The following is a 10,833-nucleotide window of genomic DNA, read 5'->3' as shown; positions in this document are numbered from 1 at the left end:
GTATTACCCTTGATTCTCAAAAAAAAAAATATATATATATATATATATAATAAAAATAAAAATAAAAATAAACCTTATCCTTATCTAGTTATACATAATTTACTAAAATTTTTGTAATTAGTGACATATGGATTTGTAAAAGTTTTTAAAGTAAAGTTGAACAGGTTTAATGTGCAGCTGACTCGGCTCTTTTTTTTTTCTTTTTTAGGCTGAGAGTAGCTGACTCGGCTCCGCCTCAGTACTAGCTTTGGGATTGCATGGAAGCCAACAGGATCAGAAAACTCTGGAAGAATCCAACCACGTATCTTTCTTCATAGATGCTACCTTCTTCGGATAAACAAAATGAACTAGCTAGCTTGGCAGTACCTGCGTGTCTTCCACTACATTAATAGAAACTAGACCATTCCCATTTTAAATATAATAATCAAACTGGTCAAAAATCATGTCCTAGACTTTTTACTCTTTCTAAAAAAACACGCATATATATTTATATATATATAGCATTCCCCATCTGGGTTTAAGTTGTACACGTTTTTTCACCATCTTCTCTGTATCTTAGTCTCTGATTTTGATTTATCTTAGTCTCTTTCACAAGTTTTTGTTAACCCTTTTCATCAAAGCAAAAAGTCTAAGTAGTGCTGGTGGTGTTGGAGGTGAAAATGACGATCACAGCCACACCGATTGTTAAGGATGGTTGTCTCATGGTGAGGGGCAAGGTGGTTTTGACCGGAGTGCCTGAAAATGTTGCTGTTTCTCAGGTTGGCTCCGGGGGCTCGGCTTTCTTGGGTGCAACTTCAACTTCTCCAAGTTCACGTCATGTTTTCAGTCTTGGTGTTCTTGAGTGAGTTTCTGTTCTTTCTTTGCCTTTACATTATCTTTGATAAGAAATGGTGAATATTAATCACTTAACCATTTAAACTACTGATTGTCCAAAATCTTAAGCTGATAGGAAAACAAATTTCCATCCTGAAATTTCTTTGCATGCTTTTCTATATTTTCCTTTCATGATATGTTTGGATGGAAAGAATGTGCATCTTGGAAAAGTTATAGCAGAATGTTGATACAACAGCATTCAAACCCAATTCCCAAGTTTTTGGTAATTTTTTTTAATTATCTTTTAGCTATTGCTTGTGGCATTTTTCTCATATTCTAATTGATGAATTAAATTAAATAGTAAAACTATATGTTTCAAGGAATTTGGAAAGATGTGTCAGGTTGAGTACTCATAGAACAGAATATTTTCATTCTGACTTTCCCAAATTCCAAATTTGTAAATCTTATATGTCGCTAGTGATGAGTACTTGGTGAAGACTCAAAGTTATATGGAAGAAATCAAGGACTTGTAGGGTACGTTTGGAATCAGTTTATTTGGTTGAAATTGAAATTTTTCAATTTAAAATAATACAAAAATAAGTTGAATAATAAAATAAGTTGGTAAAAAAATAGTATTAAAAAGTGTAATGAAACCTATAAATAGTAATAAAAATGAGCTGAATAATAAAATAAATTGACAAAAATAATCTTTGTCAAACGGACACGTAAGGTAAAACATTAAATGTTACTATTACTGGTATCATCCTCAAAAGGAAAAATCTAAGTTACTGAGAGTGGTGCAAGTGAATATTAAATTCTGTTTGGTGAAGTTCGATATGAAGGTATTTAGACATTACTTTGTCCTGTTTATTATAGTTTGACATGAAAAACATATGGCCTTCGCAGGGGAGGATACAAGTTCTTGTCTCTCTTCAGAGTAAAAATCTGGTGGATGATACCACGTGTTGGGAAATCGGGTAGTGAAATTCCACTGGAAACGCAAATGCTTCTCTTGGAAGCAAGGGAACAGTCTGCCCTGCATGATGAGATTTCTTCTGATCCAAATTATACTGAAAACACCTTCTACATTCTTTTCTTGCCTGTGTTGGAAGGACAATTTAGGACAAGTTTGCAAGGGACTCCTGCAAATGAGCTTCAGTTTTGTGTTGAAAGTGGTTCGTCGGCTCTTCTATTAGCTTCTTTTTTTCTTTAGTTTTCATATGATCAACTAAATTTTATTTTGATCCTGGTTTGCTATTTTGCTGTTCTAATTTCTTCAGGAGATGTCAATGTTCAAACCTCCCAATCATTGGAAGCAGTATTCATTAATTCTGGGGACAACCCATTTGAGCTCCTTAAAAATTCTATCAAGTATGTTCACTTAATTGGCCTTGCTTTTATTGTGTGTCTATGTAAAGTAGTCAGTTACATAATCTAACACTTCCACATGTATAATGTAGGATACTTGAGAAGCAAAAAGGTACTTTTAGCCACATTGAAAACAAGAAGGTAATAAAAATCCAAATACTTTACCATTTTGAGAGCATGTGTATATTGCATTTCAATTAATTAACCTATTGTGATTGAATCATTAGATGCCGGCCCACTTGGACTGGTTTGGATGGTGCACTTGGGATGCTTTCTACACTGAAGTCAGTCCACAAGGGATCAAAGAGGGTCTTCAAAGGTACTATAAGAAAGTCATATGTACTTGAGTCAGTTTTTTGACTAAAAGGTGCACCAATTAATCTGAAACTTAATCCATAATCTAATTATTGTTCTATCTTGTATTCTGAATTCTTCAGTTTCTTGGAAGGAGGCTGTTTACCTAAATTTCTGATCATTGATGACGGATGGCAAGAGACAGTAAATGAGTTCAGCAAAGAAGGTGAACCGTTTATTGAAGGGACACAGTAAGTCTTCCTTTTACAAGTTCATTTACCTTCTATAAACTAGAAGCAATCTGTATCAGTTTGTTTATCATCCACCTTGTTTCTTTGGTTGATCCATAGGTTTGCAAGCAGATTGGTGGACATCAAAGAAAACAATAAGTTCAAGAGTTCGGGTTCAGATAATACATGCATTGATCTCCATGATTTTATTGATTCAATCAAAGACAAATATGGAATAAAGTAAGTTTTCCAATCTGGAAGTGGAATTCTATTTCTGTTTAAGATCTAGTTAAAACTTTCAGTAATTTTGACCATGGAGACTTAATTATCTATTCAGATTTGTTTACATGTGGCATGCTTTAGCTGGTTATTGGGGTGGTGTGCTTCCATCATCGGAAACAATGAAAAAGTACAATCCAAAGATTGCCTATCCAATTCAGTCACCTGGTAACACAGGGAATCTTAGAGACATTGCCATGGACAGCTTGGAAAAATATGGAGTAGGGATTATAGAACCCCAAAAAATCTTTGAGTTTTATAACGATCTCCACAGCTATCTTGCAAGCTGCAGTGTGGATGGAGTCAAGGTTGATGTTCAGAATTTGATAGAAACCTTAGGTTCTGGGGTCGGTGGACGGGTGTCATTGACTAGATGCTATCAAGAAGCACTTGAGCAATCTATTGCAAGGAACTTCAAGGACAATAACCTGATTTGCTGCATGAGTCACAATTCAGACTCAATCTATAGGTTTGCCTGCTCTCTTGATTTCATACACATATAATCTTATGTTACAAAGTTGGAATGTAGTTTCTCATTGATTTTTTTTGCTTTCAGTTCAAAGAAGAGTGCAGTTGCAAGAGCATCAGAGGATTTCATGCCAAGAGAACCAACATTTCAGACTTTACATATTGCTTCTGTGGCTTTTAATAGTCTTCTTCTAGGGGAGATTGTGGTGCCGGATTGGGACATGTTCCATGTAAGATTTCCTACACATAATATTATTCCCTGCAGACCAAAGAGCTGCAGTAACTTGTTTTGATTGATAAAATTGCTGAATCATTTATTCTATAGTACTCATAAGTCATAACAAGATGTTCAAAATTGACTTGATATACTGATAGATACTTGACCCACAATTGTCCAACATCTAGTGCATTTCTACAATGTAGTGGAAGCTTAAAACCATGTGGGTTGCAAAATCTAAAGTGTTTTGTCTTTCTTTATTCAGAGCAAACATGATACAGCTGAATTTCATGCTGCAGCAAGAGCAATTGGTGGGTGTGCAATATATGTAAGGTGAGACACAAAAGCATCGATTTTGATTAAATTTACATGTCTTTGAAAGAGAATGATATTTTATGCTTAGCTTTAATTCTCCAATGGTGAGGAAGAAAATTCTTACGAGTTATTCAATTTCAATACAGTGACAAGCCTATCAAACAGGATTTCAAAATTCTCCGAAAGCTAGTATTGCCTGATGGGTCAGTCTTAAGAGCTAGATATGCAGGCCGGCCTAGTCGAGACTGTTTGTTTGTAGACCCAGTTATGGACAAGAAGAGGTAAATTAATTTCCTAAGTTCTTATTTTCTCAATCTAAGACTAATTATTTTTTCAATTTAAAATCAGCGTCTCCTAATTACCATGCGCATTGACTATTTGCAGCATGTTGAAAATATGGAACTTGAATAAGTTATCTGGGGTCATGGGTGTTTTTAATTGTCAAGGAGCAGGAAGTTGGCCACTTAAAGAAGTAGCTCAAGATAATTGTAATGCCACATCTACTTCTTCATCCATCTCATGTCATGTGAGTCCCCATGATGTTGAATTTCTTGAAGAGGTAGCTGATGAAAGTTGGAATGGAGATTGTGCAATATATGCCTTTAATTCAGGTTAACTTTCCAGTCCATGTTAATTTGACCAAACAAATTGCGTCCAAAATCAACTTCTCTAGAATAACATCAAGTCTATTATATTTCAGGATCTCTTAATAAATTGCCAAGGAAAGGTTCACTTGAAGTGTCCTTGAAAACTCTTACATGTGAACTATATACCATCTCTCCAATCAGGGTAAGTAGTTTAACCAACATTTATTTCCTATGAATTTTCTTACTATTTAGTTCAATGCAAATCATGTCCTTTATGTTGTGAACAGGTTTTTGGTAATGATCTTCTCTTCGCTCCATTGGGACTGCTTGACATGTATAACTCAGGAGGGGCAGTAGAAGCTCTGAACTGCACCAAGGATCTTTCAAGTTGCAAAATAAAAATCAAAGGGCGAGGCTGTGGCCGGTTTGGAGCCTATTCAAGCACCAAACCAAAATGTTGTATGGTAAATATGAAAAAAGAGGAATTCACATACAATGCTGAAGATGGATTATTGACAGTTAAAATTCAAGGTGAATGCAAATTAGGAGACATTGAGTTTGTCTATTGAGGTGTCTATGCCCGAGGAATTATGCAATGGATGAAGTACTTTGAACGGTTGCAAGTGAAGAACATAATGTGTTTATCTGTTGTAAACAGATTTAGATAGAATGTATAATAATGTAAACAACTTGTTTACTTGAATATAAATATGCAATATTGATGTTAGCCAATTTGCTTTTCCCCAAAACAGGAATTGATCTTGGTCTGTTTTTATAATTTGTGGGAGTTATGCTACAATCTCTGACATATCAAGCATCATAGGAAAAAATTTCTTCTTTATTGCTGGGCAAATGAGAAATATCATTAGTGCATAAGTAAGCCAAATGGTAAATATTCTTTTGCGTGTGATTGAACAATTTTTGAAAAAATAATAATAATACATGTTGCAGTTGTTCAATTTGGTGAAATAAAGGAAAAGATATAAAAATACTGCTACATTAAATGCTGGCTAGTGACATTGAGATGATACCATTAGGATGTCCATCCAAATTAATTCGTACCTTAGCTACAAGGATTTTTATTCCATGATACTATAGATAAAAATTTTGCCGTAGTCATTACAAATCTCATCTGAATGTGATTGCACTAAAGCTTGTGGTTTTCCATCTATAGATAGTCCAACATGAGGAATTATTCTACTCTTCCATCTTGACAGGAAGCCTTTCTTTTTTACCTTATCATTTTATAGCATTTCTATTTATCAATATTTAATTTTTAATTTTGGGATGGTAATAGGTTTTTTAGATCACTTGAGGTCACGACCTTTTCACAACTTGGCTAGTCGCAAGATGGTCGCAACTTCATTGATCGCAGGATGGTCGCAACTTACCTAGTCAGTGCTTTGATCCTGGCATTTTTCCACGTGTTACTCGCAAGCATAGCAGGTTGTTTGAGGTCGCGAGATGACTCTGAATGCACCTTTCACAAAATGCAGAGAGGCTCAAGTACATTCTACCCCAAATACAATTAAGTCTCAAAAGATACATTAAAAGATTAAACAAAATACATACAAATTTGTCACTGAATAAAGCCAAAAAAAAAAACATACACATAAACATAAACTTTTCACTCTCTTATCTAAATTAACCCATGGAAAATCATTTATTGGTAACTTCGATTATTTTCTAGCTACATGTGCTACGATTAAGCAAAACATGAAGACTAGGATTAAACACGTGGCTTCACAATTGCACAAATATAGGTCCCCTATATCTCATTAGGTGTTTAAAACAATAAGAAGCTCAAAACAAAAGCTTGATTATAAAATTAAAAAAAAAAAACTAAAGAAAAATCGAGATTGTTCCGGAAGCTTAAAAAATTACAAAGCATATGAAAAAGGCTTACATCAGAAGCCTAAAAATACAAGACAGACTAAAAACAAATAGTAAAGAAAAAATTCTACAAATCAAAGTTAAAGTCTCTAGGGCATATCCATTCAAAATTGTTGCTTTCAGTGAGAGAAGTAACTTCTTCCTAGAGAGTTGAAATTTTTGCTTAAGATTTGGACAAGGTCTTAAGAGCTTCATCAACACTATCTCTTTGGAGCAAGAATTATTGAACATAATAATAAGCCTTAATTGTGTCCAATCTCGCGACCTCAAGTTGTTTTTGAAGATCTCTCAATTCTTACTCTTTATGTTTTTTATTTTTAGATGCTTCATCCAGCTTAAAATTAGCAAATTTAAGTTGAGACTTGTACTTATCGTAAGTTGCAAAGTAGCTTCTCTGCCTGCTTTGAGGTTGCCTTGGCTTAAAAGAGCTGGGAAACTATGGTATTAATGCTTTTCAAAAATATATTGAGTGAGCATCATCTATTTGCTTACATCATTTTATTAAATGTGAGGAAAAAGCAAGAAACTTCAAAGTTCTGTTTGGTGTTTGTATTGAGAATGACTTGAGTAATTGGAATATACATGTATTTCTTTAGGCTCCCAAAAGAGTTCTTCAATTGGTCAGAAGAGATACTTGAAAAAGCATTGGTTGAAGGAGATTTGACAGCAGTGTCACTTTTTGTAGACACATCCTTAACAAGGTGGTCATGATCTTGTTGGAGAATAGAAATATCCTAAGTTTAAAAACAAGGGTAGTGAACCATGAAACAAAACATAGATGTAAAAAGAAAGAAGGGAAAAGAGAATGGATGCTTATAGATACAAGGTTGGTGGCTGGTGTAGAGGTTGGAACAATTTCTTTTGCATTTGAAACCTTGATAGCACCTAAAGACATAGAGGATTGCACTGCATTATGAGACCCTTTAGCTGGGGCAATAACAACAAGATTGGTATCAATACCATCTCAAATTATTAATGTCTGATCAGAATCCTCATTATACCCTTCCACACTTTCGTTCCCAGAACTGGCCAAGTTTGAGACTTCTCTTTCTTCCATTGACTTTTCTCTTGTTTCTTTTTCCTTTCTCTTTTCAAGACTAAGCTCTAACATCTTTAACTTTTCTTCTTTTTCCCAGCTCTTCTTGTTTCTTATTCTATTCCTCTTCTCTCTTCTTTTTCTCTGCATCTCTTTTTTTTCTTCAACTTCTCTATTTTAATGGCTTCTTCTCCCTTCTTGGCCTCATCTTCTTTTTCTTCATTTTCTTTTTTAGTGCTTCTTCATCACTTTCATTTCTTTTGGTGGTATTTTCCGTAGATTGATATTTAAATGCACCTCTCTATTCCACTACTTCTGAATATGGAACTTCTTCTTTTATACTCACTTAAGTTGCTATATTTTTATCATCTTCTCTATCAAAGATCTCTTATGCTCTCTTTTTCTTTTCTCTATTAGACTTCATTGGTTCAAAGGAAGACTTAGAATCATCAGTTTGTTTTCTTCTAACTAGTTGAATAGCCTGAGTTAGTGTTTCTTGGGCATCTAATTCTTCTGAATTACCACTATTCTCAAACTTAGATGGAATACGAGGTATTGAGGATTTATTGGTTGCTGTCTTCCTTGGCCGATTTCTCTTCTTAGTTGCTGACTTCCTTTGAGGATTTATCCTTTCTTCAGGTTGCTGTGTCAAGCCTTCAATTCTGGATAACATAGGTTCTTGATCAGTAGGTTCTTCTATTACATTAGCTTCTTCTTCTAGATCAATTTATATGCTTTTGTCAAACACACCTTCATTTGCTTCTATAGACTTTTTTGGCTCATGACTAGTTATCTTGTCAAATACTACAATTTGCATGCTTTGTTCTCTTTTCCATTCTTTGCATTATATTAGTTTTTCTACCCATGGCAGCTTAGTGAATCTATTCTACAAGTAGCTTCGCAAATTCTTCCCCTATGTTCTTTTCTTCTTCAATTTTTTTCTTTTTCTGCACAATTTCTTTATTTATAACTTTAGTTCCTTCACATTTTCCTTCTTGTTTTATTAAAAATCTTTCCTCTGCTTTTTCTTCATTTTCATCAACATCACTTAATTTAGCAACCATTTCGATTGGTTCAACCATAGCAAGGGCCATCTCGATTGGTTCTAAGTTTAAGACATTTTGCCTTTTGGAATTTTTTTTTTATTTTTTTATTTTTTTAGAGCCAAGTATTTGGCTTTGGTTTTCTTTGATGGATGATTCTAAAATAATGGCAGGCTTCTTTCTTTTTCTAAAGTAAGTTTTTTGCTTTAGTTTTTTTTCCTCAGACTTGCTCTAACAAGAGTTGAAGAGACCTTAATAGCTTCTTCTTATGATTCATCATAGTTAGACACTTGTAATAAAGATTTCAGCAATAATTTTCAAAGTTAAGGAATCTTAACATTGTTAAAAGAGTGAAAGGGATTAAAGATGCTACAATTGACTTTATGAGAACAATGAGTTCAGACCATTTCATGAAGAGTTTCTCTGGATTAGCATTGGGATCTAGAATAGCAATACCACCTAAAACAAAATCAATCTAGAAGTCTAGTTTGATTCAAAGAATGAGGATTAATAAAGAAAGTAAGCTTACAAAAAAATTGATAAAGGAAGATTTTTGGACAATAGGAATTACGAGCTTTTTTCAATCCCTTAGCATCATTGAATTCAATGATTTAATTTGTATACCAAGTGGCAAAGTTGTCAGAATCATCATAAATTATTTTGTACAGAACAGATTTTAAATTTCATAGCTTAGAATTACTAGACTGCATCATATTGGGCAATTATTTGGTAGTAGAGGAGGCATAAGCTTGCCATGAATCATTAGTAGTCCAAAAAGAAGGGCAAGGAATTGCTTGAACAAATCCAAGTTGTCTTAAAGAAAAAGAAAAGTATAATCTTCAAAATAATATATTTGGTAACAGATTAGAAGAAGAACACATGGAACAAGGTAACTAGCTAGGATTAAGGCAGAAGGATCAAATTAATCGAACTAATGGAATTCTTTTGGGTCATATTTCCTTTCAGAGAATGGCCTAAAAGGTCGTTAGGTTCTATTCCCTTAAAAATACAAGAGAAAGTATTAAGGGTAGGAATGTTACCTTGAAGATAACGCTCCTCCATCCACATCTGTTTGTATGTGGCAAGCTCAGGTAAGATTCAAGGTAAACGAGCTAAACTTAGGAAATAAGTAGAGAGCCAGATTTGTATGGACCAAAGGGGGCCTCCTCATCCAAGGCTAGGCTGTTCAAAAAATCTAAACATGGCACGGTACAACTCGCCAAGGAAAAAACATGCTGAAGCAACTTTATATCAGAAGCCAAACATTGAGCTATTGGGATAAAAGGTATCAAAATCCTTTTAGAAGTACTCCAAGTCAAGAACTTACATATCCAGACAAGGTAAAACATAAGTTCTTCTTGAAAGTTGACTAGTCCACCCTCTTTGCTATCTCAGTGAAATAAGTCACCATACTCTGTACTTGCTTTTGGTGAAAATTTGGTGTCTACATCTTGTTTGAACATATTTGGTTGATAATTTCTTCCAACGGGAGAGAGCTCGAGAAGAGCAAACACGTCCTCAATTGTTGGTGTCAAGAACCCTTCCAGGAAAATACAACCATTAATGGAAAGAGACCAAAATAGTAATACAATTGGAAGGAGTGTTAGGGGAAGAGGACCCCATATATCGAAGTAAGGATTGCTTCCTTAATCCCAAGATTTTCCCATTTCTCTGAACAATTCTCCTACATGCAATAAACCCATTTTATCTGAGAAGTCTATATTAATTGGCTTTATTTAGCCACAAATTAGTATGTATTTTATTTTATTTTTAATGTGTCTTGTTGAAACTTAATTTTATTTGGGATGGATGTACTTGAGCCTCATCTGCTGTTTGGAAAGATGCATTTAGAGTCTACTCACAACCTCAGGTGACCTACTCTGCCCGTGAGTGATATGTGGCAAAAATACCAAATTATAATGTTGACTAGGCAAGTCGCAACCAGCCAAGTTGCAATGAGGTCGCGAGTTGCATGATCAATGTATTCTGTTTTCTTACCCTTTTTTGGCCATTATAATGATGCCAACACACAGCCATACACCCTCAACCTTATATATAGTTCCTTACAATTGAAAGCTTCTTGCATTTGTTATTGACAAAGGAAAGCTACTGCTACTTATAAACTCCTTATCATTGAATTCTCTCTGCCCATCTTGTGTCTTCTCTGTTTCCTTTGGGTCCTACATCAAATATTGTGTAAATAATGGTAAGTTTGTAATTGAAAAAAAGAATGAGTAATGGGATCACTGGAATAATTTAAGGATATTTTTTAATTATAAAAATCAAGTAA

The 10,833-nt window shown here is 34.3% G+C and overlaps 1 protein-coding gene across 1 annotated transcript; it reads left to right on the top strand.

The window, feature by feature from the left end:
* Window positions 1-521: 521 nt before the first annotated feature.
* LOC115964117 (probable galactinol--sucrose galactosyltransferase 2) lies at window positions 522-5,330 on the top strand. Its single transcript, XM_031083442.1, has 14 exons — window positions 522-841; window positions 1,720-1,988; window positions 2,094-2,184; window positions 2,274-2,322; window positions 2,409-2,500; window positions 2,619-2,726; window positions 2,826-2,945; window positions 3,043-3,453; window positions 3,541-3,682; window positions 3,935-4,002; window positions 4,131-4,265; window positions 4,369-4,595; window positions 4,685-4,773; window positions 4,859-5,330. The coding sequence occupies exons 1-14, from the start codon at window positions 660-662 to the stop codon at window positions 5,138-5,140; spliced, it is 2,265 nt and encodes a 754-aa protein (XP_030939302.1). The 5' UTR covers window positions 522-659; the 3' UTR covers window positions 5,141-5,330.
* Window positions 5,331-10,833: the final 5,503 nt, after the last annotated feature.

Source organism: Quercus lobata, chromosome 10 (genome assembly GCF_001633185.2).
Source record: "Quercus lobata isolate SW786 chromosome 10, ValleyOak3.0 Primary Assembly, whole genome shotgun sequence".
Classification (NCBI taxonomy): domain Eukaryota; kingdom Viridiplantae; phylum Streptophyta; class Magnoliopsida; order Fagales; family Fagaceae; genus Quercus; species Quercus lobata.
This window is presented reverse-complemented; position numbering and strand designations above follow the sequence as displayed.